Genomic DNA, 25,624 nt, shown 5'->3' on the forward strand with positions numbered 1-25,624 from the left:
CTATGGTCTGAACATTGAAGACAAGAATCCAAAAGGGGGTTATGGATGGCATATGAAACGCCACTGAGCATGGAAAAAGGACAAAAATGAGAATATTGTATATTACGCATGTTGAATGATTAAACTCTAGAATACAGGCTGGGCTCACTGCGATACCAGCAAGTCCATGCACTTGGAGCTGTGGTGTCCTTTCATTGGTTGTGCTGCCTATGATCACGCTTGTGATTAGGATACGGGACGAGCCATCATCTCCCAGTGTATGTTGTTGACTCTAGGAGTTTGCAAATGAGAATCACAAGTCCTAGCGTGTTTAGAGTTGGCTGACGGTGAAATGCTCCATGCTACCCAAACAACATTATCTCATCATTCTGCTAATGTGATATGTCGAGTACAAAATAAGTATATTGAGGGTTTGTTATAATTCCATTACTGATCCTTACTCCCCTTTTCACCCAAGTGTTAACTTCTGCTACTACTAAATGTCCAAAAAAAGGCACTGATGTGGATACTATGGTGAAGGAAAGAGAAAACTCTTGGTAACTATCAAGCAACATCATTCACCTACTCTACACCCAACCAACCAACCACCCTTCACCCCACCATCCCCAGAATCCCCTCGACATTCTCCCGTCCAACAATCCCCTCCTCAACCATCTGCGCCAACACCCACTCCACCACCCCCCTCTTCCCCTTCCACCCCTCCTTCCTACTCCCCGTCCCCTCCACGCCCTCCTTCAACACCTCCGCAACAACCGCCTTCGCATCCGCCACGCGCCCCGCCTGCACCACACCCGCCCTCTCCGCCCAACTCCTCGCTCCCCTATAAAAAACCCCCGCATTACCCACGAGCGTTGTCCCGCTCTTCCGCCACGCCGGCTTCGCAGTGCTGAAGAGCGAAATGCGGAAGCGGAAGAGGTCCGTATCGCCTCTTGCTAGGAAGACATCGGATAACCGTGAGGGGGATAAGAGGGAAGACTGGGGCGCGGAGGAGAGGGTGGTGAGGATTGTTTGGGACTGAGATAGGGCTGTCCATTGGAGATTTGTGTCTGTTTCAAATGTGGGTGCGGAAGGTGTGTATTGTGTGCCGTCGGAGAGGGCGGAGGCCAAGTCGATGAGGGCGTCTGCGTGGGCCGAGTACAGGTTTATGGTGGCCAAGGTAGGAGAAGGAGTTTGCGAAATGGGTTTTTGGAGGGAAGAAAAGGTGTGGTCGATGGTTGAGGCGTAGGTTGTTGCGTCTGTTTTTCCGCTGCGGTACTGGATTTCTGCTATGCTGGCTTGGAAGGTGGCGACGGCGAGGAGGGCGTCGTCTTTGGGGGTTGTGCTTGCTTCTTCGGATGCGGGGGTCGAGGTTAGGGAGAGGGTTGGGCCGGATTTTGGTTCTTCGGCTAGGGGTTTTGAGGGGGATTTATCGATGAGATCGAGGAGAATGGGAATTTTTTGTGTAGCTGTTTCAAGGCCGTCTTCGGCTTTCTTCTCGAGGCCGGAAATGTCGAGGGCGGGGTTGTAGAGGCCCAGGAGCGTTGTGAGGGCATTTAGTTGTGCAGTACATGTTTCCAAGATTGACTCGGGTGTTAGGGGCTCTTCGACCGTAGCCCAGTCGCCTGGTGCTTCTGTATCGCTAGACTCGGTCTTCATGTCTTCATGTGCTTCCCCAACTGCTGACTCTTGCTGTCGTTCTCCTTCCCAAGCCTCGCGGTACTCACCAGAAGCCTGTGCTTTTGCAATCTCGGCTTGTATCTGCGTGTACTCTTGCTGCTGACTGTCCAGACACCTTTTGAAGATCTCCACAGCCTCTTCAAGCAATGGCCTTGCATCTTGCTTTCTGGCTTCTTGTGTATCACTTTCTAGACGGGCTTCCGCCAGTGACGTAAGCACTTGTGCAGTATTGAATAGAATGTCTGTATTTGTTGGATTCAGTGAGACTGCAAAACGGTGAGAATCCAAGGTTTGCTCCAGTAGCGCTGTTCTGTTTCCAAACTGTGACATGCTGCGCTCATCTTCTGCAATGTTGTATAGCAGATTTGCTCTGTGCTCGATTAGTACTTGGCGCAAACTGAGATGCTCAGCCTACTCACTTGTTGTACGCGAGATCAAATGATTGGGGGTGGAGTCTCAGGCCCTCATTGTACATATCAATTGCTCTATTGAAGAAGCGAGCGGCCTTTGCTGCGTCTCCAGCGCGCCATTTGCCCGCTGCCTGCTCATACTCGTCTGCGGCTTCTAGGAAGTCGTTTTCGGTTTGTGGTTCTTGTGGTTTTAACTTGCCCTTTGGTTTCGGCTTGAGAAACTCTTTTCGCTTAGGAGGCATGTCGACTGGAGAAGATGATGATGAGAAGTGACGAGATTTTGGTTTGGTGTTGCGTTGTTGTAGTCAGCGACAGGACAGGGTCTGTAAAAAATGAGTGGCGAATCTGCCCAAGCTTGATTCAATCTGATTGATTTCTCAGCAAATGCGACCGCGTTCTGAACACCTTTCACTTGCTCTGAATGCGACTGATGTATAAATTTAATTTCTGCCCACCCTACCTTTGAACGCGAAACTTCTTAAACCACCCCGCTTCCACCTGCCCCACTTTGGGCGAGCCTTGCGAACCTTGGACCTTCTGCATCCACAGCTTTCACTTTAGCTTCTCCTTATTGAACTCATCCCACAACAAGGTTTTGTCAATCAAAAAGCCACTTTGATTAAACAACACACCCTCTTCCTTCAGCAGCTCCAATTTCGACTCCTGGTTCTGTCCGCTCGGCGCCTTTTCCCAGTCACCCTTGTAGCCGCCAACAAACTGTATCGGTCAGCACAGCTGTCACACCTCTTGTCACAGAACACTTACCCCGGTACTGGCGATGCATCTATGACAAGGTACTGCCGGACAGAATGGGTTGACGCGTAGCGCGCCGCCCACGGCTCGTGGAGAGCTACCCAGAGCCTTTGCTATAGCGGCATATGTTGTGACTCGACCCTCTGGAATCTGCTGGAGTGCTGTATATACGCGTTCCTGGTATTTGGTAACTTTCTGCTGTAGGGCCATGATGATATGTACCAGGAGTCTACATGTGCAAGACACGCGTGTCTTTCTGGATCAACGCGCAGTCACGTGGCTTGCTTTCAAACTGACCACTCTCAGGCATCTCCATATAACCGGACCAAATAAATATCAGATCTACCAACGAAAAGAATAGCCGCACAATCTTCTCGGTTAGTAATGCTGTGGCTTAGGCGTAATTTGTCTTCATCCCAGTTATATCTCCATATCGAAACATACGGGCTTGTCCGAGTGTTAACAGCACAGATGAGCTGTAGAGCCATTCCCGCGGAATGTTCAACATTATTACGAAATGCACCCAGAAAAAAGTGTGTGTCTATCTGGAACTAAGCAGACCTCCACGGACTTCCGATTTGATAATGGGTCCCCCCACGAACAGGCTTAGCAGCCAGGTCTATCCTGGATATGCTGACGGTCACTAACACTTCAGCCGACCGGGTGTTCCCAGACCGATGGCAAGTGACCTGTGTTGACATTCTCACAGTGTTCATGGTAAATAAAAAACCCCACGAATTTCCTCAACCTTCCTCAAGATCGGCGTTTGCGGTCAATGCATTCGGACCTTGCCGACAAAATATACACCTACGCGCGATAAGCTGAGTCACATCGCACAGCAGACTCCAAAAGAGCATTACCTCCGATACACGGAAACTAACAGAGTCGGAAGCGCTCTCGTCTTGCCATACCCCGCACTACTGCCACCTTTACAACCATGGAAAAATTTGTGCTTTGGCGGCTTGACGACCAGAGGGGGCCGTCACAACTAAGTCACGCACTAAAACGCACGTCGTCATTTCCACACGGTGACCTCAGACGAACTTATTTCCTGTTCACACCGCGGCGGGCCGAGCTCCACTGGGTCTCACAGGGTCATCAGGTGTTCACAGCAAGTGATTCGTAGATAGTGAAGCAGTCGCGCCGTGCCGCCCTCCCTTTCCTCCCTTCTCCATTTGACTAACGGGTAGAGTCAAAGCACGAATCAGTCTGGGGCCAAATGGGTCCGCTGTGGGCCTCTGATCGTTGTCGTAATTTGACATGTCGACCCAGTATGTCATGCGTTCTGCAGTTGGGCGGTTAACGACAACTAAGATTTGGCTCCGACACCAGCACCTTGACGGCCGGAACCGTCAAATCTAGACGCAAGACGCCGTCAGTGTGAAGCAGAAACTTTGCGCTACCTACAACACTATTATCGCTCCGGCTGTCAGACGTTGGCTGGGTTTCTGCAAGACGGTTGAAAGTATTGATGACTTTGATCAACAGGTCTCGACGCTTTCTTGGATGTCTCAAACTCCAACACCACTCTCGAGAACTAGCGACCTTTGGGTCAGCTTGTTGAATACCCTTTACCGCATCTACCCACGGGTATCGTCTCTACGGATGAGCACATTCAACCCTTGTATCAAACTGGGCCAGTGATAACGTCAACGGCCAAATTCCGTCTCTCATTGGCCGCAACCCTTCACCAGACCCTTCCCTATACAGTATGGCGTAGTCACATGACCATATAGCTCTGCGGGCGGCCGTTTTTTTCACATTACCAGAGCACGAATGAGCGTCCAACGCCGGGGTCAGCAGGTGTGGTGGCTTTGGCGCGACCTGGACGGTGGATCGCATCCACAATGGCGCGCCCTCGCTCCGAAGCGCAAGTGAAACTGTCGAGGATAGCAAAAAAATACCGCTTTTGCTATTGCAGGTGAAGAAAGATCAAAATCGTCTTTCTGAGTTGAGAGTTGCGCCGCTTTTTGATGCGTTGTCATTGTGGCGAGGGAGATCGACTGCTCAGCCTCAAATTCGCCTGAAGCTAAGCCGAATTGAGGCACTCAGCCACACTCCCGCTCTCTCTGGACGGGCTCTCCGGCCTGACGGGCATAATGCCACCGCCTCACAAGCAGATCCGCAGGCTCCTGGTTAAAGCATGCAATGGTCACGAGAATAGCAACAAGAATTGCGAGATCCATTGGGTAACCAGTGCGAAAATCGCTCAGAAAGCCATATGACTGTTTCTGCATGGGGAGTCCAGCCGCTTGTTGCCCTGCAAGCCCTGATTGAACAGTCAGACAACCCCCTCGACAGGTGAAGGCTTCTCAACGAATCTATTGCTTCGCCAGATTAAGGTAGATGCATGCGAGCCGTTGATAGCCATGTCGGTCCTTTTTTGAACTCGATGGGACAATCGATGGCTGATCGTCGCGCAATTTCGAAGGGCTGAAGGTAACATATGTAGCTGGAAGGGTGAATGCTGGCAAATGAGGGCCGTTGCGACGTCACGGCTATTTGTCGACGTCTTTCGCTAAGATTCGCATCTCAGCTCCCAAAACAACAGCCCTGTCATGAGACGTGTCTTGAAAAGCAATAGCAAAACGTGAGGCTTGTGGTGAGGGTTGCTGAGCGTTTGGAACGGCATAATGTTGGTGGGTAAAGGACGGATGCGGGCGCCCTGACAGCCAATTGGACTTTTCACTTGGCTGGCGCCCTACAAGGTCTGTTTGCGAATCACCGCCCTCCACCACTGCTCAGCAACTCGACTGGCTGTGCTCTCTCTCCAAACCAGAGGCCTCCACCCGCCTATCCAAGCCCAAGCGCCCGCACTGGACCAGGATGTCGCCGTCCGGAATCAGCCCAATATCGCAAGGCCGCCGGCGTCGGCTCTCTGAAAGATGTGTGCGCATCTTGGATGCGCACGCCGCGAGGTTGTACATATGCAAGCCTACGCACCACGCAATCGCAACAATCATCAAAGCACTCTTGACCAACAGATTCCATCACTGAGCCTGCCAAACCACCTATATTGCCGAGAAACTCAGGACTACTTGAAAGAGGCACCGGGACTGGTCCTCCGTTTTGAAGACGGCTCATCCGCAAAAGCCCCACTGAGGCGACTCTCGGTTGAAGCCCCGCGCTAGGACTGTTGACCCTGAGGTAAGAATAGACGGGACGCGTGAGCTGCCGTTGGGGGCAGGAGTATAACACCAGTCATCGTCTCGTTGCTCCCTGCGCGCGTCGTGGTCGATTTTCGTCCCATCTTGCTGTACCCTGGCACAGCCCCATCTCGGGCATTGCCGACTGCGCCACACCCATCACTCGTTTTCGGACTTGCCGATAGATGTGGCATACGAGAAAGATTTTGACAACTTCACCGAAAGTCTGCACGGATACGCAAGACTGCATGTACCAACTGGCTGGATGACTTATATGGATAGACTTGCAATCTCAGTCATCGTAACAAATCCCCGAATCGCCACCCCCGTCCGGTTAATCTAGCCATCCCGCCATCAGCCGCACCTCACACCAATTCGCTCTACAGATTCTATCCAAGTTGGCTTTTGCTATCAGTTTCGGAATCCCGATTTCCGACTCCCATTCGCCAAACCCTTTTGTCTCAAGTGTCTCACAGAAGGGTAAGCACATGCCTTCATGAGTTACTCGGCGTACACAAGCATCTGTCGTACATCTAGCCGTGCTACACAAGGCTACCCAAAATGGCTTCTTATAAGTCACAATACCCTCCCTCAAGGAGGGTGGAGGACCGAGCACCCATTACTCGGTTGCCTCAACGATCTATCACACCCACCACAGGCACATCGCAGTTACCCGCCTCAAGTCACTCTAAGCTGCAGAAGAGGAGGCCTTCAAGAGATGATGAGGTACAGCCCAGAGGTCCTGTAAGCCAAACAGGGTCGGTATCAACGTCCAGTATACGCCAAAGAACTACCAGCCGGTCTACGCCTATGTTTCCTCAGAACACAAGCGCTGCAAACTCAAAACCAACATCTCAGACGTCGACGTCCCGACTACCCAAGCTCGAGGTTCCCCAAAGTATACGTACACCTTCGCTCGCATCAGGATCATCGGCATCAACCATCGAAAGCCCTCGATCGAATGTTCTCCGGAGAAAGCAAGCGAGTTTTGGGGTTGCTAGTGGTCGACAGGCAATACGCATAAGGGACGATTCGATGTCGTCCCAAGACGATGCGCAACCGATGGAGGGCATACCTGGTGGCTACAAGGATCCTTTCTCTGAGACTGTTCTAGGGATCTCAATCCCACCGACTTCGACAATATTGGCTCGTTCGGAACCCCAAGCCGAGCTGTATAACAGTCCGCTCTATGATGACGAGATTGGACCTACAGATATTCTTCCTCTTCCGGTCCCTCAATATGCTCTCTCAGCAACCCCATCAACACGTTACTCGGAATCTCCAGGACCTTTTAGTGTCTCATCGACCCCTACATCAATGTCGTCGTACTCGCCAGGAACAACACTATCGAGGGCTTCTAACCGAACACGGCAAGCAAGTCCTCTACAGAGTAGACCACCTGTTACTCGACACAAGACTCCAGATGAGATGAACAATCGCCACCCGCACGCTCTATCCACAGTCAGAGAGTCCTCGACATCATCGTCATCGGTATCCACTGTCATCACCGAGGGCGCAAAATACAAAGACATGTCACCTAACGCACTAGCCACCCTCCCTCAGAGCCCTCGAACATCAGAAGTGATGCAAAACACAAGCGAACGACCACAGGCTCAGGCACCTCCTGAGTTTGCTCATCTTGCAAACCAATCCCCTGTTCCAATGCCATCGGCAAGGCGGCCATCGAGACCTAGCAGAGATGGTACTCCAGAGCTATCGGGACTCCGAGGTCCATCGCCAATCATCCAGAGTAATATGCCTCACTTTCCATCTCACCATAAACGTAGCGCATCGTCCGAATCTAGGATAGCGCTAGCGTCCACCATGAGATCTAAGACGACCACTCCAGCGAAGCCATCCTCACGACTTCCGTCGCCAAATCCCTCGTCGACCTTACCACCAGTTACCCGGTCAACATCGCGTGGACCTACTCCAGACCTCCAGCTTGATCGAAGCACCCGAAGAGTCAGCTCTGGGCCAGTACCAGCACCAGCCCCAAGTCCGAACAAGACCTCTCGATTCGGGTTTTTTACCCGTCGTACCAAGACTGAGCCCGCTGGCCCCCCGAAGTCGGACGGAAAGCTACACCGTAGAGGGCCTGCTGCAGGTACTGGGCATGAAGGATACGGGCGATATGCTGGCAGAGGTCGGAGTGGAAGTTCGATTAGTACTAATAGTATTGGACGTTCTGCTAGTGCTGGAACAACTAATGAGAGTTTGGACAAGACACCTTCGACCCGCAAGAGCAGCATGACAAGTACAACAAGCGGGGATATGGATGACTTCTTCCTGAACCGACTTGCTCCGGTGGTTATCCGGGGTACAGGAAGTAGTACAGAGCTCTCACGTAGTCCCGAACCGATGCAGAGTAGCAGCAGTCTCGACGTATCCATCAAACAGCCAACGAAAACGACACAGATTGAAGGTAGTATGTCACAGTCTGCACTGGAGAGGAACAAACCAACACTGTTGCCTTCTGCGATGCCGAATACGATGCGTGGAGTATCTCCAATGAAGAAGATGGCTATGGGACTACGAAGGCCGTCGGAAAGCGACGACGACGCGAAAAAATCATCTCTGCCTAGTACAACCTCGAAAAGGACATCACGAGCGTTGCAAAACGCGCAGGTGTCTAGTGGCTCCTCGGGTTCTAGCAGCCGTATAGTTGGAAGAATTCGCAAGAATTCGATAAGTGAAGCTCCAACTGAGACCAAAGAGGGCACATGGTTGAAGTCGTCAAAGAAGAACAAGGCAGAGAAGGAGGCATCGAAATCGTCCAAGAGGTGGAACTTCTTCCAACGTGCACATGCGGGACCACGTGCAGACACACCAGCTGGTCCTGCAGCCAGTCCTAGCAACAAGGTCAGCGCCTCTCGCTCTGTTGCACATTATGCCTTGATGGACCAGTCTGGTCTTGAGCTTAACGACATTGAGCAGCTCATGCAGGAGGCTGATGAAGGCACAGAGAGTGCTCTTTCAGACGATGAGCCAGGAAGGAAGGAAAGAATGCTCTCTATGTTGCTGCCACCCAAGCCAATTCTCGAGCCTAACTTTGTGCCTACAGCACGCCCAGCCTCACCCAAGGTCTTCTTACGCTCAGAGGCACCGCCACAACCCGAACAGCAACAGAGCAAGTTGGTTATTGATACTAACGTGCCATCGTCCTACAACTCTGAGCGTTATTCTCTAGCAGACCTAACGCCCGTCACCGATCTCTCCCGACCTACGTCTCCATTTGAACAGCCGTTCCCAGTACAGGACTATGGGGTTGCCCCATCGCCGGATGTAGAACCTGAACCTCAGATTCCCAATTCCCCGCCTAGCCAAGAAGTCCATGTTCGTCCTCAAGACATCCCCTCGCCTGGGCCTCCACCAGCAAATCCACCTCCACGCCCAAGCCGCTTGGCTCAAGTCGGTCGCATCCCTCAAGTTGTCTCCACCCGCCGCCAACCAGGACGCCCATCATCTCGATCGTTCTCTCGCCCTTTTGTCCCAAACCAACCTCGTCCCACAGCTCTTCCCAGGACGTCTTTTGATTCTATCAGCCCCGTAGTTGCAACTGCGGGTCCGGTCGAACCGTATCCTATCCTTCAAGGCTTGAGCGCTCTTGCGCATGGATCAGCTATTGCAACCATGAGCCCTGGGGAGGATGAAGCCAACCAACGAAGCGAATTCTTCAAGTTTCCGCCTCGTAAGGATTCGGAGGTATCATACTCTAGTAGCTCCGGCATCTGGAGCTTTGCCCCAGCTGCAAGCACTGCTGTGGTACCTAGCCCTGGAGCACCATTGTCTGAAGATGAGCTCTGGAATGAGTATGACGATCTGATTGACGAGGTTCTCTCGCCTGTCACTTCCCACACCGCTGAGCATAGGAATACCCTTCGCAGTCATCCTTCTCTTGAACCAATGCCTTTGCGGCCAAAGGCACCAGTCAATGTACCAGATTCAGAGCGCGACGACGATGAAGTCACAAACCCATCTCTACACCTTCGTCGCTCTCGTCTGCTGGCCGTCTTGCATTCAAATCAGTCCCCGGCTTCCTCAGTATCTTTCTCCGAGTTTATCTCAGATTATGGGGAGCGCAAGATTAGCGTTATTGATCCCGTCACCGGAAGACTGAGCCTGCCTGCAAGTCCTCGTCTTTCCACTGGATCCACCACAAAGCGCTCGACTCGCTCTAGTCTCCCAGCGTCTCTACACAACGCGCGTCAATCGAGAGGCACCATCGCCTCTCAATCAAGTAAAGACCGCACTAGTGCCGCTACAAGCCGGTATAGAGACTCGCAACTCATGGACATTGCTGAGAATCAAGCGGACGGATTGCTATCCATGGCAAATCTTCGCTTCGGTGCTCTGATGATAAGCAAGTGGCTTTCCTTCGGCCGTGTCTTGTTTAGCCCAATTCACTTTGAGCTCAAGAACCCAAAAGAGGACCGTGTTCTGGTCATTGATGGGCTCGGCAAAGACTGGTCTTACTACTGTGCACTGACCTACCCTGAGGCGACTGTGTATGACATGGGGCCTGATCCATCTCCGATGACGTCATCTGAGGGTGCGGCTGAGGCTTGGTCGACTCTCGGTAACCACCGCCACATCTGCCATCCCTCTCTCAGCAAAGCTTTCCCGTTCCCTATGCATTTCTTTGCATGCGTCGTGCTTCGATTTCCGACTGCACTTCCTTCCTCTGAGCACCACTTCGTCCTTTCGGAAGCCAAGCGCGTCCTGCGTCCTGGTGGCTACCTCGAATTCAACGTCCTCGATATGGATCTTGTCAATATGGGCAACCGGGCGCGCCGTGCCGTCCGCGGTCTGAAGATGAGGATGCAGGTAGCAGATGAAAACATCTCGCTCCGCAATATCAGCGACGAGGTCATGGCTGGCATTGGCCGCAAAGGCTTCGTCGAGTGCAACCGCTGTGTTGTTGGTGTCCCTGTTGCCGGAAAATTGCCCAACCTCGAAGACATGAAGGCACCTGCTACTATAAGGAAAGACAGCACAGTAAGCTCAACAACAAAGACAGGCAACAACATGGCCTCACCTGGTGGACCCAAGCCCGGGGTTTCTTTTTCTGATCTTCTCAACACGTCTTCGGCATCAGAATCTACCAACAACGACATCACTGACATGGTGGCTCGCGTCGGTCGGTGGTGGTACTCCCGTTGCTACGAATCGCTAGTTCTTCCTGAAGCCGGAGCACCTGGTGCCGCAGCTTCAGGAACTATGCTCGAGAACAGCATCTGGCGCGACGAAAGCCTCATCGGCGAATGCGAGAAGCGTGGCACAAGCTTCAAACTTCTCATTGGGTACGCGCAAAAGCCTGAGATGGGCGTTCGACGCACCGTCAGTGTCTGATTATTCTTCGTTTCTTTCGAGCTGTGCTCCAAAGGTCCAGGAGACTTTTACACCTTATCGTTCCTAATGCGTTTTGTCGTTTTCTGGGAACCTTTTTACGGCGTTCTGCTGCGTTCAAGCGTTTGACATTTCCTTATACCCTCATTCGTTCAATTTGAGCTCTTTGCATAACAAACGGCGGCTTAGCATGATTACAAATACTACTACAACAGAACGGCGCAAGCCTGGGCGCATAATCATATGTCTCGGAAACGGTCAAGACATTTGTTTCAACTTTTTTTCTTCTTTCTTTGACCGGATTACAACATGCTGGTAATGGACAATATCTCGGGACAATTGAGCAAAGGGAGGGTTTGGTGAAAGATAATACCCAGGCATGTCGATATGATCAAGGAACTTTTATGTAGATATGACAATACGGTCACTGACCGATACGAAGAATGAATGATTTGTCTTTATATCAATTACTAGCATCATAAGAATTTCCATGTGGACGTTAAGACTATAGACAAGAACAAGATGAATCGACATGTGTATCAATCTGCCAAGCTCACTAACCCCAATCCTCACAAGCGCCCAATGCTCATACATCCAACCAATCCGCTTCCAGTACCTTCAGTATTGCCCTTGACTCCAACCCTCTCTCTTCCCTCCCACAATCAACTCGGAAAAAAGAACCCACTCTGCTCTCAAGTAATCTGAGACCCCCACTATTAAGCGCGAAATAGAGATACAAAGAAAGAGCAAGGAAATCAGAGGCAACCAAAAAAGATGAATCAAAACTTCCAGGGCGCGCCGGACCGAGATGACATTCGACTGCTGGACCAATTGCGTAGCCAGCTGATGCCCATGATCAAGACCATGGATCGACTACAAGCCGAGATGCAGTTCAAGATGAGCCGAGGGGAGGCTGTTGACTGGTAAGTGTGGGGAGAGAGGAGATGGGCATGCTTGTTCTTTGTGCAGTTGCGAGGCGGTGTCGCGTTTTTGTTAGACCCGGTTTGCGCCTGCATTGTGTATGTTTATGGGTACGACACAATGTTTACGCCAAAAAAAGAAAAGAGAAGAGAAGGAATGTGAAATTTGCGAATTGATTGATTTAGATTCATTTGAAAAGCGCCATCAGGTCCCCAAGTAGTAACATACAAGAACTAATATCCCTCTTCCCCACAGGCCTCAAATCCACCGCGCAACTACAATGGTAACAAACTATATAACCTCCATCCACCTCCTCATCAACGGCGGCTTCCGGCACCAAAATAAGCTCGTCACGCAGAAACAGCGGATCCCGTCCAAAGACGCGGCTGGCAACCACGTTCTCGACGCCGGCGGCAACGAGGTGTTTGTGGAACGCGACGTCCGACGGCGCCTCATTGCGACACAACCGCTACCGACCAACACGGAGAAATTCCAAGCTCTGCATCCGTTTCCAAACCCGCTGTACCCGATGAACGCGGGGGGCGGCATGGCGGCGGGTATGGCGGGGACGCTGCTGCGGAAGCGACTGGAGCCCATGGAAGAAGGCTGGGTCGAAGACAAGATCCGCAAGGCAGCAGAGTGGCTATACGTCCCGGAAGAATGGGGCGTAGACATGAACAAGAAAGTCTCCAGCAAGCAAGAAAAAAGCGAAAAGGAACAAGATGACGATGATGACGACGATGCGGGGGTCCCAGAGTCTGAGCGCCTCGACTCCGAAGCCATACCTACGACGCGCGTCAAGGATGTGCTTTCGGGGGATGCGATTAAAGATATTTGGCAGCATGCGCACCAGGAGGTGTTCGATATGAAGTATCTGCGGCAAACGTATCCGGCGAGTTACCCTGCGGAGGATGCGCAAGATGCGAATGAAGGGGACGAGGAAGAGGACGATGAGGAAGAAGGGGATGAGGAGGAAGAGGAAGAAGAGGAGTTTGAAGATGTCATGGATACGTCTGGGGGTCAGGACGCGGGAGATGAGGAGTCGGCTAAGCCAAAGATTATGAAGAAGAAAAAGGTGGTTGTGGGGAGGTTGCCGGTGCATCAGGCGGTGCCGGGTGCGCCGGTGTTTTCGCTGGGCGTGGTACAGAGATTCACGGAGACGGGAGAGGTATAGACGGGTTGGTGGTGAAGGGGGTTAACTCATTGTATGATTGTATATATCGTCTTGACCCCGCATTCTATTTTACATTAATTTGAGGAGGGAAAACAAGGGTTGGGTATCATGCTTTTTCTTTGGCCTATGTTCACTCCGGTCTGAGTGCGTACATACGCACGGGGAACAATTCCTTCGGCATGCCTTTCTGCTGCTCTGTGGCAACAATATTCAGGCCAGCCTGTTGGAAGAGCATACGAAACTTTGCGTCGGACCGTGTAACGCTTGAGTCTTCGTCGTCGTAGATATCCTTTTGCTTGATGTCCGTCGACATGTTTTCCTTGACAATGATACAGCTTCTAAATGTGTCCTGGCCTTCTGTTGCTGGTTTGAGCCCTTGCTTGCAGCGCTCGAGGTAGACAACTAGCTGTGCGTCGGTCAAGTGTCCGAGACACCACTGGTTCCAAATGACATTGTACGCGCCAGGCTCTGGTATCCAGTCCTGTAGACCGAGATTGATGATCTCACCCAACTGGCCTCTTCCCTCCTTTTGTTCCTCGCTGGCTATGCTTTGCACCAGCTCGTCGGTAAACTTCTTGACGGGCTCCACAACATCGACCTTTTCGCTCACGCCCAGCAGCAAACCCTTTGTTATGCGGCCGATACCCGCGCCACAGTCGGCTACACGCTGCAGAGGCGGCAGGGGTTCCTTGGAGGCAGCACTGGCTCTGCCGCGGCGCAGCTTTGTGAGGAAGTTGGACGAGCCTTGCAAATCAATGCGCGTGGTCTGGGGGAAGCCGCCAAGCATGCCGTTCACGTCGGCCGAGACGCTATTCCAGTACTCGAGCGAGTGAGCGACGTCTATCGAGGCGTCTGGGCGCTCGGCATCGGGGGGCGAGGCGGACAGTGGGTCGCGGGTCATGTCCATTGTGGAGTATGGGCAAGTGACGAGAAGCTTGAGGAGAATCTGCGGCAGTTTGAGCACGTGAACCTTGACGGTTCTTTTCTGGAAGGCTGACATTGTTATACGGTTTATTTTTTCCTTTTCTTCCCTACAGCGGGTTTCCCTGGATTTAACTGGGCGCTAGGCGGGTGGCATTGATCAGGGAATTTTTTTTCTTCCAAAGCGATCGGCATGAGGGCAGAAGTTTTGGAAGTCGATATGTACAATGACGCGAGCGGGAAGCATGGTGGGGTAGCTTCCGCTGCTGTCTGCCAATGACGAGCGCCCGAGCGTGACGACTGCTGTGCGCTCCAATCACCTAGCAGCATACCCCGAGTGTGGTTCTCGTTTATGGACCAGATAGGCATACCAAAGTATGTATAACTGTACGCGAAAACAATGCAGAGCGTCAGCTGCGTCGACGGTGGCACGCAGGAGTCCAATAAGATGAAGAGTTGCCGAATGCATCCACTATCAATGATGCATACAATATAGTAATAGCGAGTCGAGTGTACGATGGATGGACCAATGGCATTCATCGGCATGAAGAGATAGCTTAGTATGACAAATGACCTGAGGGTTTCGGAGGATGTGTAATACGAAAGTCATACAGAAAAAAACAAACGATAAGTACAGCAGTACTTACAGCGCGCGCGGAGAGACCGGAGAGACCAGGATGGGGTTCAGGTGATGATAATGACCAAGTCGAAGCATTGGCTAGTATACCATTTTCGGCGCTACTTTGTCCTCGACCGGCAAGAAGAGTAGAGCCGAGCCTACTGGGTGTACCTAAGGACAAGCATACCGGATGCTGGAAATGTGTAGTAGAGGTAGACAACAGAGGACAGGCGTCTGAAAAAGGCAGTTGCATGCGGTGGGGCTAGCCCTAACTGCCTCATGGCGGGGTCCGCAGATGCCGATGGTACTACCGCACTCATCACTGGCCGGCGTAATAGATATCTGCACACTATAGATAACTGGCCATGTCTGCGTCAACAAAGGATATGACCCGTATCTACTCGGCCTTGACCAGAGCTTCACTCCGCCGCCCTCGTACATCGCTTTCTCTTCGACCATTGCTATACAGGGTACCTGGTGCTAGCATCAGTCCGAGTTGGAAATTCTACACGACTCACACCAACAACATGTCTGACCTCTTCGTTGACCTTACAGCGCCAAATGGCCGTAAGTACAAGCAGCCAAGAGGTCTCTTCATCAACAATGAGTTTGTCAAGTCAAAGTCTGGTGAGACCATCACAACCATAAACCCCAGGTATGCTTACCCCCCCTGCAACACTCTGTCTTCGCTGTGTACGCTAAGCTAATTTGGTTCAGCGATGAGAGCGAGATCACATCCGTCTATGCGGCTGGCCCAGAAGATGTCGATATTGCAGTAGCAGCAGCACGCAAAGCCCTGAACAACCCGGAGTGGCGGGACATGGACTCGAATGTCCGAGCTGATCTACTGTTCAAGTTTGCCCAATTGATCGATGAGCATAGAGAGACTTTGGCGACCATCGAGACATGGGACAATGGCAAGCCCTACTTGGTCTCGCTCAACGAAGATTTGAGCGAAGTTGTCGGCACCATCAAGTACTACGCTGGATATGCCAACAAGATTCATGGCACCGTCATCAACACCTCGCCCGCCAAGCTAGCCTACACTGTCCTGGAGCCAGTCGGTGTCTGTGCACAGATCATCCCGTAAGATGCTTTGATTTTGGGGAATTTGACGTGAATGTACTGACTCCATCCAGTTGGAACTTTCCCTTGGCTATGGCGGCGTGGAAGCTGGGTCCTGCCCTATGTACCGGTAACACAGTAGTCATGAAAGCTGCTGAGCAGACGCCACTTTCCCTTCTGTATCTGGGATACCTGGTCAAAGAAGCCGGCTTCCCTCCAGGTGTCGTCAACTTCCTCAATGGCTGGGGCAGGACGGCTGGAGCTGCGCTGGCACAGCATCTTGACGTGGACAAGATTGCCTTTACTGGATCTACAGCAACAGGAAAAGAGATTATGAAGATGGCTTCTATTAACATGAAGAACATTACGCTCGAAACCGGAGGAAAGTCGCCCTTGATTGTTTTCGATGACGCAGACTTCGATCAAGCAGTCAAGTGGGCGCACACGGGTATCATGTAGGACATACCTCTGCTTCTTGGTTGCATTTGACTGACTGACAATTTCCAGGTACAACCAAGGCCAGGTGTGCACGTCAACATCAAGGATACTGGTGCAGGAGGGCATTTACGAAAAGTTTGTCGAGGCGTTCAAGAATTACGTCAAGACGGCTTCCGTTGTTGGAGATCCATTCAAGGACGACACGTTCCAAGGACCGCAGGTGACCAAGGCGCAGTTTGAGCGCGTGCTCTCGTACGTTGAATCGGGCAAATCAGAGGGAGCCACGCTGGTTGCAGGCGGCGAGGCGTACAAGAACGTAGGTGGTAAGGGCTTTTTCGTGGCACCTACTATTTTCAAAGATGTCAAGGACTCGATGAAGATCTACCGCGAGGAAGTGTTTGGCCCGTTTGTGGCCATCAGTTCGTTCAAGGAAGAAGAGGAGGCCATCCGACGTGCAAACGACACTACGTATGGACTGGGTGCAGCGGTGTTTACCGAAAACATTACCAAGGCACACCGTGTAGCCCGACGAATTGAAGCAGGCATGGTTTGGATCAATTCCAGCAATGACTCTGACTTGCGTGTTCCGTTTGGTGGCGTCAAGCAGAGCGGGATTGGCAGGGAGTGCGGTGAAGCTGGGCTGGAGGCGTACACCAACAAGAAGGTATGTGTGGGATGTATTGCGTGGCGTCATGCACCTGCTAACACGGTTACTAGGCCATCCACGTTAACCTAGGTACCAAACTTTAAAGGCTTCAACGGCGCGACCATGGACGGCAAGCACAGGCACGCAGGCAGTGGGGGGCATGGAAATATTTTGCAAAGACGAAGGGCGTCCAAGAGTTCCGCCCTTGGCGCCAGGGCTTGGACGGTTGACGGGCAGGCAGGTTTGCAGTAAGTAGAGTAGTACCTGTAGGGTTGGTGCCATGAATACAAATGTCGGTGTACACCAGACGAGTGAATGCCGGCTTGGTGATTTGTTTTTGCGACGCAAGTGGTTCGTGTTTGAGGCGCATGGTATGTGCATGACGAGCAGCCTGATGACCCCTTGGGCTGCCAATGGAAGAGAGAGTGGCAGGTGCAAGGGCAGAGGATGACCTGTGGGAGGAGGCACATGTACATGTACATATTGTATATAAGTATATGTACAGAACACGTGTAGGGTAAGGGTTGTGGCCGGAGGATCCGTTGGTCGGGCTGGGTGGGTGGATGGATGGATGGATGGATGGTCGGCAGCCCGGACGGAGTGCTGACAGTGGGCCCCCATGATGTCGTTGGCGGGGTTGCCAGTTGGGCGAATGTGTTCGGTAGGCGTGCAGCGTGGTTTTCTGCGCAGTCGCCTTGCGCCAATTAGGAGAGGAGGGTGAGGCGACGAGGAGAGGAGTGGCCTACCATTGTGCCAGCTCGGCCATGGGTGAAGGCTGGGCGGTTGCAAGAGGAGCGATAGGTCACGTTGCGTGCCCAGCGGCTCTCTCTGATGCAAGGGCTTGTAATCCTTGCCCGCAATCTTGGCGACGTCGCGTTGTGGAAGCTGTCGACTGTTTTTCTCTTCCGTCTGCGCTCGCTCTCTCTTTCTCTCCTCTCTTCTTCTTCCACCCGTCTGGTCCCGTGCTTGTTGTATCAGCAAAGGCCGCAGTCTCCACACGACGTCCTACTAGCACCCGCACAGCACCGCAGCGCACCACAGCCACCCTGTCGCAGCACGCACGCCCGCCCCGTCCAGGTTGCGTAGCACTGCGGCGCCGTCGCGGCAGCCCGGGCTCCTACTAGTCAGCGCTCGCCTGCCCGCTAACAGCGCACCCAACGCTGCCATTCAACGACGCGGCAGGGCCTACGCCGACTAGACCTTGCGGCTGACATCGTCGCTGGCTCCCCCCGCCCTGCTAGCCCAGATAGCGGTTCAAGTCATCGTTATCATCGTTGCTCTCGCCCGGCCCCAGCCCCAGTCCGTGAGCACTGCCCAAACAACCCGCCTGTCCACTGCACACCACCGATCTGGCGCGCACGCTGGAAGACGATCGCTCCCCCGTCGCCCAGCCTAGCCTCATCTGCCACAGCTTGTCCAGGCAGATCACGACTGCGCCGACGGAGGCCCGCTTCCTGTCTTTTCTTGCCCGCCTCTACCGACCGCCCTAGCACAGCCTCTGCCTCTTGCCCAACCCAACTCAACCACCACCACCACACATAACCTCGTCTGCTGCCCGCGCCCTTGCTTGGTGTCCTCGCTCCCAGCAGACACTGGCACGGAGCTGACGGAGAGAGTGAGCCAGCGAACCAGCCAGCCAGCGAGCAAGGCCATCCCCGGCTTGGTCCTGCACTCCCCTCCCCAGCTCGGCCGCCGTTTCCTCCCTCTTTCATGTGGGAAGCATCAACCGACCTCACAAGACTACCATACACACACCCCGCCCGTCTCGACACACGCTCGCTCAAGCCACGCCACCTCCACCCACCATGGGCAACCAACAATCAAGCGGCAAGGACAAGAAAGGCGACAAGAGCGGTGCCGACGGCGTCCCTCTCGGCCGCGAGTACTACCGCTCCTTTGAGAGATCCGACACCAAAGACTCAACTCGCTCGCTGCGTACCTCATTGCGCAATAAGATCCCCATCACCGGCAAGTCCGACAGTCCACGAAACTCAGTTGCCGGCATTGGCGATACCAACGGCAAGGTGGACAAGTCGGATGCCGCTTCCACAAAGTCCAAAGGCTCGCGAAGAAACTCGCTAGCTTCAGCCCCCGCACCGCCCCCCGCGCCAGCGCCCGCCGATGGCTCGACAGAACCCACAGACAAGCCCGAGTCCGACGCAGACGTGCCCCAAGCACCCCCCTCGCCCGTTCACGGCGCAACGCTTGGAACAGGCCACGAGGGAGTCACCAAGGCCCAGCGAACTGGTGAAGTAGACCACGTCTCTGATGTTCCCCCCACGGGAGCCGCACAACCTTCGGCTTCGGCCCAGCCGGGCGAGTCCATCTTGCAAAAGAAAGACCAGCCTATCCCCCGGCTGCCGGAGCCTCCAGCGCCAACAGATGGCTCGGGCTCGCCCATGGAGATCAGCGCGCTCAAGACAATGGATCTCGATGACATGATTCAGCGACTGCTCGACGCTGCATACGCTGGAAAAGTCACAAAGACAGTTAGCTTGAAGAATGCTGAAATCTTCGCCATTTGCTCAGCTGCTCGAGAAGTATTCCTGAGCCAGCCAGCTTTGCTGGAGCTTGCTGCGCCCGTAAAGATTGTGGGCGACATCCACGGACAATACACCGACCTGATTCGAATGTTCGAAATGTGCGGCTTCCCACCAAATTCAAACTACCTTTTCCTAGGCGATTATGTCGACCGTGGCAAGCAGAGTCTGGAAACCATTCTTCTGCTCCTCTGCTACAAGCTCAAGTTCCCCGAGAACTTCTTTCTGTTGCGCGGTAACCACGAGTGCGCCAACGTCACGCGCGTATACGGTTTCTACGACGAATGCAAGAGAAGGTGCAATATCAAGGTTTGGAAGGCGTTTGTCGATACCTTCAATACGCTACCTATTGCGGCCATTGTAGCCCAAAAGATTTTCTGTGTACACGGCGGACTGTCGCCCAGTCTGTCACACATGGACGACATTAGACAAATTGCGCGACCTACTGACGTGCCGGACTATGGTCTACTCAACGACCTGTTATGGAGTGATCCGGCCGACATGGAGAACGACTGGGAATCCAATGAACGTGGAGTTAGTTACTGCTTTGGCAAAAAGGTCATTATGGAATTCCTGGCGCGACACGACTTCGATCTGGTTTGCAGAGCCCACATGGTTGTGGAAGACGGTTATGAGTTCTTCACAGACCGAGTGTTGGTGACTGTGTTTTCTGCGCCAAACGTAAGACGCTTGTTATCTCTTTTCAGCGCGGAATTCAGCTAACACCGTACAGTACTGTGGTGAATTTGACAACTGGGGTGCCGTCATGTCGGTTTCTGGCGAACTACTTTGCAGTTTTGAGCTCCTCAAACCCCTCGACTCAAGTGCGCTGAAGAGCCATATCAAAAAGAGCAGGAACAAGCGCCAAAGCATGCTCAACTCACCAGTACGTATCACAACTGAACTTCCTGGAATTTTGCAAAATTCAGGACTATCCATTATATATATAGCAGTACTAACAAGGCCGGCAGCCCGCACACTACGCTCCTCAAAGTTACTAATCCTATGCTTGGGTATAGGGTACTTGCGATACTCCGCCCTCTGAATCTTCACCTTCGACCCTGACAGGAAATATTTTGGTTCTACAAAAGCCGGCGTCTTCTGAATTAGCCGATGATGCCATCATGGCAAACGAACAAGAAAAGCGAGACGTTGCCAAACAGCCACGGTGCGTGCAGAGGAAACCTGGATTGGAACGACTGGGCAGCCAAGACGATGATGCCTCCATGCCTGTGCCCGCCAAACATGGGCACATCAGATCGAGCACTTGGATAGAGACTCAAAGTGAGCCTGCTACATCACCCAATAGCCCTAGCGCGCCGCTGTTATTGCAAAGCATGCATTCGCACAGCGCCAAACAACTAGGCGAAGAGCGAAGGAAACAGAAGCTCGAAGAACAGAGAGTACTATGGGAGTCTACGCTTCCTAAATCTCTCTTAGATCATATTGGGGGTTTCGCTACCGGACGCCATTTCGACTATGTGCATCCTACAGGCATGCGCCGAAGCAGCTGAGCGTGTGATATCTTGCCAATAGTTCTTTCTTCTCTAAGGGCCCCTCCAGATTTTCGTCACTAACCGGACGCTGGGCTTTCTTTTCTATGTGGAGTTCGGATGGATGATGCAACAATTTACCTCTTCGCTCTATCCTACAAAGGCTTGTTTTTTTTTCATTTCCTCATCTCCTAATTGTCTTACGCATTGACAGGCGTAGGCGTATATCATACACGTGGGCTTTTATTAGCTTACTTCTTTTCTCAATTTGACCATGACCTAGTATGGTTTAGAGCATGATGCGTTGATGGCTCTACAGGATGAACGGAAGTAGGACGCAATGTTAAATGTATACCATACGGATGACAGTTGTAGCCTGTTTTTTTTTCTCATTAATACTATCCACACATATCTTATTCAAGACTTAGATGACTTTCTTGGCGTGATGCTGTTCTCATGTGAATGTGCTAGTCTGATATGTGATTTATACAGGCGTCGTGCCGAAACTTTGCTCTTCCCTTACTCCAGATCAAATTGCATATACTAGCTCTGACCCGCCATATCTTGTAGATAATGGACTCCACGAAACGATATCGCTTCGAGTATTGCTTCTATACAATACTGCTTAAATCCAGAGTTGTCATCTATAGTAAAGATGTCACAAATTGCTGAGGAGAGGGCACTGCAGTGTAATCCTCGTCACTGTAGCATCCGGCTATATGAAAACGCCACAATCCCAACGGACTTATTCGTCTTGTGAAAAGTCTCAGATCCAGCCCCATCCCAAACAATACCCCGAGTATGGAAAACCAAAATACAATACAATCCGCATTCACACCAAACCACTCGATGCCCGGCGCTGCATACCCTTCCACCTCGCCACCACATTCCCCCGCTCCTCATCCGACGCCAGCTCCAAATCCCGCGCACCCTGCCTTAGCCGAATAAGATATAACTCCGTCTGAAGCGGGGTGACTCTGTGTTTGGATAGTGCGCATTCAATTCCTTTGAGGGTGTAGCCGGGTAAGCCCCAAATAGCTGTTTTGTATATTAGAAAGAAAGAACTGATTTAGTAGCGCTTGGATTCTTGATGGAAGGAAAAAAAAGAGGGGAGATGAGAAAGAGAGAAAGAGAGAAAGAGAGAAAGAGAGAAAGAGAGAAAGAGAGAGAGCTTACCGGCTGAAGCGTGGCATGCGAAACCTCCGATTCCCCTACCGATTCCTTTGGGCAAGCCCAGGGGACCCTCGAGTTTGGTGCCGAGGTAGGGGTGTTTTACTAGGCCGGTGAATGCGTCGTAGAGACCTAATCGGAATTCCTGGTAGCAGAGCAGTAAAAGGTTCGGTTAGCTACTATGCCTTTCCTCTTTTTTGCGTGGAAAAAAGGGTGCAAGTACGTACTTTGCCTGCAACGGCTAGACCGCTGCTTAGACCGACGATTTCGTCGCGGCGTCGGTGCCGCTCGTTGGCTATGGAGTGTGAGGGGTAGTTGCGGAAGCCGTTGGCTACGTTGTAGAAGAGAGCCACGGGGGCTTTGTTTTTTTTGGTGGTTAGAAACTGTAAAATTGCTGGAAAAGAAAAAGAGGAATAATGGATATCTGGAATGTTACCTTTTAGGTACGTCTTGGTTACGTCTCCTGCGTAGTGGAGAGTTGCGCTGGTTATTTGGTAGGCGCGTCCATGCTCGGCTTCTTGGGCAGCTAGGAGAGCGTGGATTTTTGCTATTTCTTGTGCGTCTGGCATTTTGTCAAAGTCATCTTGCCAGTTATCTTTCAGGGATTTGGTTGCCATCATACTGGCCATGTGAGCTAACCAAATGGGACTTATGGCTTGGTCTTTGTGCCCCTCGTCTAGTCCCCAGTTTTTCTGAGTATTTGTCGTCCCTGTGGAATCGATACCCTGTAACTTTGGTTTTTTCAGACGGTGGGAAAAGTCTGACGTGTTGATTGCAAGGTTGGTAAAGAAGCTGGAAGCTGCAGCTACGGCGCCAATCAATGGTGCTTCTGCTCCTTCGTGGATATCTTTTATTGTTAGCATACAATAATTAGAGTTGCGAATAAAGTCTTACACCACTGTCTATGGCGGAGCCTATACTAAGTCAGCTTGTGAATACCTCTGAGTCCCAGCAACTAATAAAACACTTACAGTCGTAGATCATTTGGATCTATCAGTTTATGCTTTGCAAGGACACATGCAGCGAGTCCGCTAAGATATGCCCCCGATTTCTTATCCCTCCATACTGCTAGCCGTTCCGGACAGACATGGCACCTCATCTCATCTACCCTTAGTGCGCTCTCGAAATCCTGGACCGTTTCTGAAGCTCCGTCTTCCTCTGCAATACAAGCCGCCATCTTCTTGACAGCAATATCGACTTCGGGTCTCAATGCAAACTTGATACTCTCGGCCAAGCCTTCCGGCGTGAGTTGTCTATAGGGAATAGGTTTCGGACCTGCGCCTGCTTTGGCAACCATTTTCCCCCAGAATGGCTGGTCTCCAAAGAACGGTACTATAACAGTGGGTTTTCCAAGTGCTATGCCCGCTGCCGTTGTGCCGGCGCCTCCATGATGAACCACGCAGGAGACGTGTTGGAAAAGCCAGTCCTTTTTGTGTGTGAGTTTTTTATCTAGAACCTCTAGCTTGTACGCTTATTATACTCACGTGAGGGCAATTGCCAATCATGTAGACATTCTCAGGCGCCTTGTCTGCGCCTATACCTCCCCACCCCTTCGAGATAATGGCACGCACTCCAGCTAGCTTGATAGCTTCGAATATGAGATTTGTCAGGTGTAAAGGGTCATCTACAACGATAGATCCAAAGCCAATGTAGACTGGCGTAGGGCCTTTTTCGAGGAATGCAGTTAGATCGTCTGGTGGTGAGTAAGATGAGCCAGCTTTCAGAAATGAGAACCCTGTCACATTGAGATGCTCAGGCCAATCCGATGGCTTAGGAATCAGGGCTTGTGACCAGAGATAGGAATGGGGGATTTTTAGCCTTCGAAGCAGCTGGAATCCCCAAAGAGGGCTTATCTGCATAGCGTAAAATGGTTAGTCTAAGCAAAGCTGTACGCCGAGAAGAATTCTTACGATATCGAGTTTCAAGGTATGTGTTCTGAATCTATTGATGAGATCCCCTAGTCTGGTACGGTTAGCAGCCTCTTGTCAAAATTGATATGAGCGAGAGCCTACCCTTGCCAGGTCATCAATTCCATGATAGCGAAACTGACGTAGTTTGCTGAAGACTCATCTGCCTCACCGTATTCCATCGCGGCTAGTGGATGGTGGAAAGCTTTTGTTGGTGACCATGGCATGGTGAAAACAATATGTAGAGGTATCCCTAGCCTCTCTGCGCAGTGGATATGGCCCATGGACGGTGGGTTGGCAATGATGACATCCGCAATAAATAAGCTCTCTGTCTGTTCCACATCCACTGCAGTGACCTTAGGTCCTAGTCCGTCTCCAGCTTCGATGCAGCTACGCCATGTGCCTTCGAGTATCATTGCCATCTCCTTCCGCCTCTTGCTCACTTCGCCAGCCCTAATGCTTTCCATACCTGGAAGTAAGCCCGGGTTCTTCACCATGTACGCCATGAGAGCTTCTGGATCACCCCCAATAGAAAAGAACTCGAGGCCATTGCTTTCCTTTAGCGCGTAAGTCCGCATGATGCTGTATGAATGAATACGAGTAGATTGTCTGCTTTACTTACCACGAAATCTTTGAAGGCTGGGTGCGTGCATATTCGTACCCGGTGACAATATGGGGGTGCTTGAAGTAGTTTGGCGATTGGAATAAAAGGTTGCACATCCCCTCTAGAACCGCAAATGTGAATCGCAATGTTTAGTCTTGGCGAGGGAAGATCCGCTTGTTGGCTGTGGGGAATGTAGGGTTGTGGTGTATTGGTTGCGTGTTTCTTGCTCACTGGGTTGCGTTGTTGATTTTTGAACCAGCGCTCAAGACGTTTCGGAGTTTGATGAAAACGAACGGCAACTTGGCCGAGCCTGTTCACTCTGCCTGAAATATGTGACCTTGGATCGTGGAAGTGCCAACGTTCCGGGTGACCCGAGAAACAGGAAGACATAATTGCGGGAGTATTAGGCAATATAATACTGGTGATACTAGCAATGTCAGAGAGCCTGTGTAAGAAGAGTCTTTGGGTCGATCGCTATAAGATGGCGGCAGTTTGTATGACATATAACGTTGGCGCAGGGGATGCATTCAGGTCCTGGTGTCAGCGAAGGTGGAAGCGCCGGATGGCTAACAGCGCCAGGCAGCGAAAAGTGGCGGACGAATACATGCGAACGGTCATGTCGGTTGCGGGTCCAGATCGTGTCAAACATGTCCCATATATCATCTCAGTTCTGGAATCGTTCGACTACTTGGTCGATCCTTTCACGTGTAGCACACGTCACAAGTAAGCCCAAATACGAAAACAAAGTGCGTGGCATTGGAGGGTAAGCATCCTGAGTACAACAGATGACCGCCGCCCGGCATTCTTTCTTG

The 25,624-nt window shown here is 51.9% G+C and overlaps 13 protein-coding genes across 13 annotated transcripts; 6 read left to right on the forward strand and 7 right to left on the reverse strand.

Annotated features, from left to right (window-relative positions):
* Positions 1-591: 591 nt before the first annotated feature.
* Positions 592-2,308, reverse strand: COCCADRAFT_39487 (uncharacterized protein; the record flags this gene model as incomplete). Its single annotated transcript, XM_007717250.1, has 2 exons — positions 592-2,026; positions 2,076-2,308. 2 exons carry the CDS (start codon positions 2,306-2,308, stop codon positions 592-594), a joined length of 1,668 nt encoding a protein of 555 aa, XP_007715440.1.
* A 310-nt stretch (positions 2,309-2,618) lies between these two features.
* On the reverse strand, positions 2,619-3,029 carry COCCADRAFT_39488 (uncharacterized protein; the record flags this gene model as incomplete). The annotated part of the gene is made up of 2 exons (XM_007717251.1): positions 2,619-2,783; positions 2,832-3,029. The coding sequence occupies 2 exons, from the start codon at positions 3,027-3,029 to the stop codon at positions 2,619-2,621; spliced, it is 363 nt and encodes a 120-aa protein (XP_007715441.1).
* A 287-nt stretch (positions 3,030-3,316) lies between these two features.
* Positions 3,317-3,466, forward strand: COCCADRAFT_104386 (uncharacterized protein; the record flags this gene model as incomplete). Its single annotated transcript, XM_007717252.1, has 1 exon — positions 3,317-3,466. The coding sequence occupies one exon, from the start codon at positions 3,317-3,319 to the stop codon at positions 3,464-3,466; it is 150 nt and encodes a 49-aa protein (XP_007715442.1).
* A 1,690-nt stretch (positions 3,467-5,156) lies between these two features.
* On the reverse strand, positions 5,157-5,309 carry COCCADRAFT_104380 (uncharacterized protein; the record flags this gene model as incomplete). Its single annotated transcript, XM_007717253.1, has 1 exon — positions 5,157-5,309. A coding segment is annotated over one exon (153 nt), but the record flags the coding sequence as incomplete, so codon positions are not given.
* Positions 5,310-5,612: 303 nt separating this feature from the next.
* COCCADRAFT_104385 (uncharacterized protein) lies at positions 5,613-5,810 on the reverse strand (the record flags this gene model as incomplete). The annotated part of the gene is made up of 1 exon (XM_007717254.1): positions 5,613-5,810. The coding sequence occupies one exon, from the start codon at positions 5,808-5,810 to the stop codon at positions 5,613-5,615; it is 198 nt and encodes a 65-aa protein (XP_007715444.1).
* Positions 5,811-6,526: 716 nt separating this feature from the next.
* On the forward strand, positions 6,527-11,317 carry COCCADRAFT_7668 (uncharacterized protein; the record flags this gene model as incomplete). Its single annotated transcript, XM_007717240.1, has 1 exon — positions 6,527-11,317. The coding sequence occupies one exon, from the start codon at positions 6,527-6,529 to the stop codon at positions 11,315-11,317; it is 4,791 nt and encodes a 1,596-aa protein (XP_007715430.1).
* A 771-nt stretch (positions 11,318-12,088) lies between these two features.
* COCCADRAFT_104394 (uncharacterized protein) lies at positions 12,089-13,409 on the forward strand (the record flags this gene model as incomplete). The annotated part of the gene is made up of 2 exons (XM_007717255.1): positions 12,089-12,237; positions 12,491-13,409. 2 exons carry the CDS (start codon positions 12,089-12,091, stop codon positions 13,407-13,409), a joined length of 1,068 nt encoding a protein of 355 aa, XP_007715445.1.
* Positions 13,410-13,539: 130 nt separating this feature from the next.
* COCCADRAFT_104393 (uncharacterized protein) lies at positions 13,540-14,316 on the reverse strand (the record flags this gene model as incomplete). Its single annotated transcript, XM_007717256.1, has 1 exon — positions 13,540-14,316. One exon carries the CDS (start codon positions 14,314-14,316, stop codon positions 13,540-13,542), a length of 777 nt encoding a protein of 258 aa, XP_007715446.1.
* A 1,160-nt stretch (positions 14,317-15,476) lies between these two features.
* On the forward strand, positions 15,477-17,202 carry COCCADRAFT_104402 (uncharacterized protein; the record flags this gene model as incomplete). The annotated part of the gene is made up of 5 exons (XM_007717257.1): positions 15,477-15,604; positions 15,667-16,035; positions 16,089-16,469; positions 16,522-17,116; positions 17,170-17,202. The coding sequence occupies 5 exons, from the start codon at positions 15,477-15,479 to the stop codon at positions 17,200-17,202; spliced, it is 1,506 nt and encodes a 501-aa protein (XP_007715447.1).
* On the reverse strand, positions 17,185-17,649 carry COCCADRAFT_104369 (uncharacterized protein; the record flags this gene model as incomplete). Its single annotated transcript, XM_007717258.1, has 1 exon — positions 17,185-17,649. A coding segment is annotated over one exon (465 nt), but the record flags the coding sequence as incomplete, so codon positions are not given.
* Positions 17,650-18,903: 1,254 nt separating this feature from the next.
* On the forward strand, positions 18,904-20,639 carry COCCADRAFT_104357 (uncharacterized protein; the record flags this gene model as incomplete). Its single annotated transcript, XM_007717259.1, has 3 exons — positions 18,904-20,319; positions 20,372-20,524; positions 20,610-20,639. 3 exons carry the CDS (start codon positions 18,904-18,906, stop codon positions 20,637-20,639), a joined length of 1,599 nt encoding a protein of 532 aa, XP_007715449.1.
* A 123-nt stretch (positions 20,640-20,762) lies between these two features.
* Positions 20,763-21,152, forward strand: COCCADRAFT_104379 (uncharacterized protein; the record flags this gene model as incomplete). Its single annotated transcript, XM_007717260.1, has 1 exon — positions 20,763-21,152. The coding sequence occupies one exon, from the start codon at positions 20,763-20,765 to the stop codon at positions 21,150-21,152; it is 390 nt and encodes a 129-aa protein (XP_007715450.1).
* Positions 21,153-21,963: 811 nt separating this feature from the next.
* COCCADRAFT_104392 (glycosyltransferase family 1 protein) lies at positions 21,964-25,202 on the reverse strand (the record flags this gene model as incomplete). The annotated part of the gene is made up of 10 exons (XM_007717261.1): positions 21,964-22,169; positions 22,308-22,446; positions 22,529-22,659; positions 22,738-23,148; positions 23,196-23,215; positions 23,273-23,727; positions 23,786-24,154; positions 24,212-24,263; positions 24,314-24,765; positions 24,831-25,202. The coding sequence occupies 10 exons, from the start codon at positions 25,200-25,202 to the stop codon at positions 21,964-21,966; spliced, it is 2,607 nt and encodes an 868-aa protein (XP_007715451.1).
* Positions 25,203-25,624: the final 422 nt, after the last annotated feature.

The sequence above is a fragment of the Bipolaris zeicola genome (genome assembly GCF_000523435.1).
Source record: "Bipolaris zeicola 26-R-13 unplaced genomic scaffold scaffold_171, whole genome shotgun sequence".
Classification (NCBI taxonomy): Eukaryota; Fungi; Ascomycota; class Dothideomycetes; order Pleosporales; family Pleosporaceae; genus Bipolaris; species Bipolaris zeicola.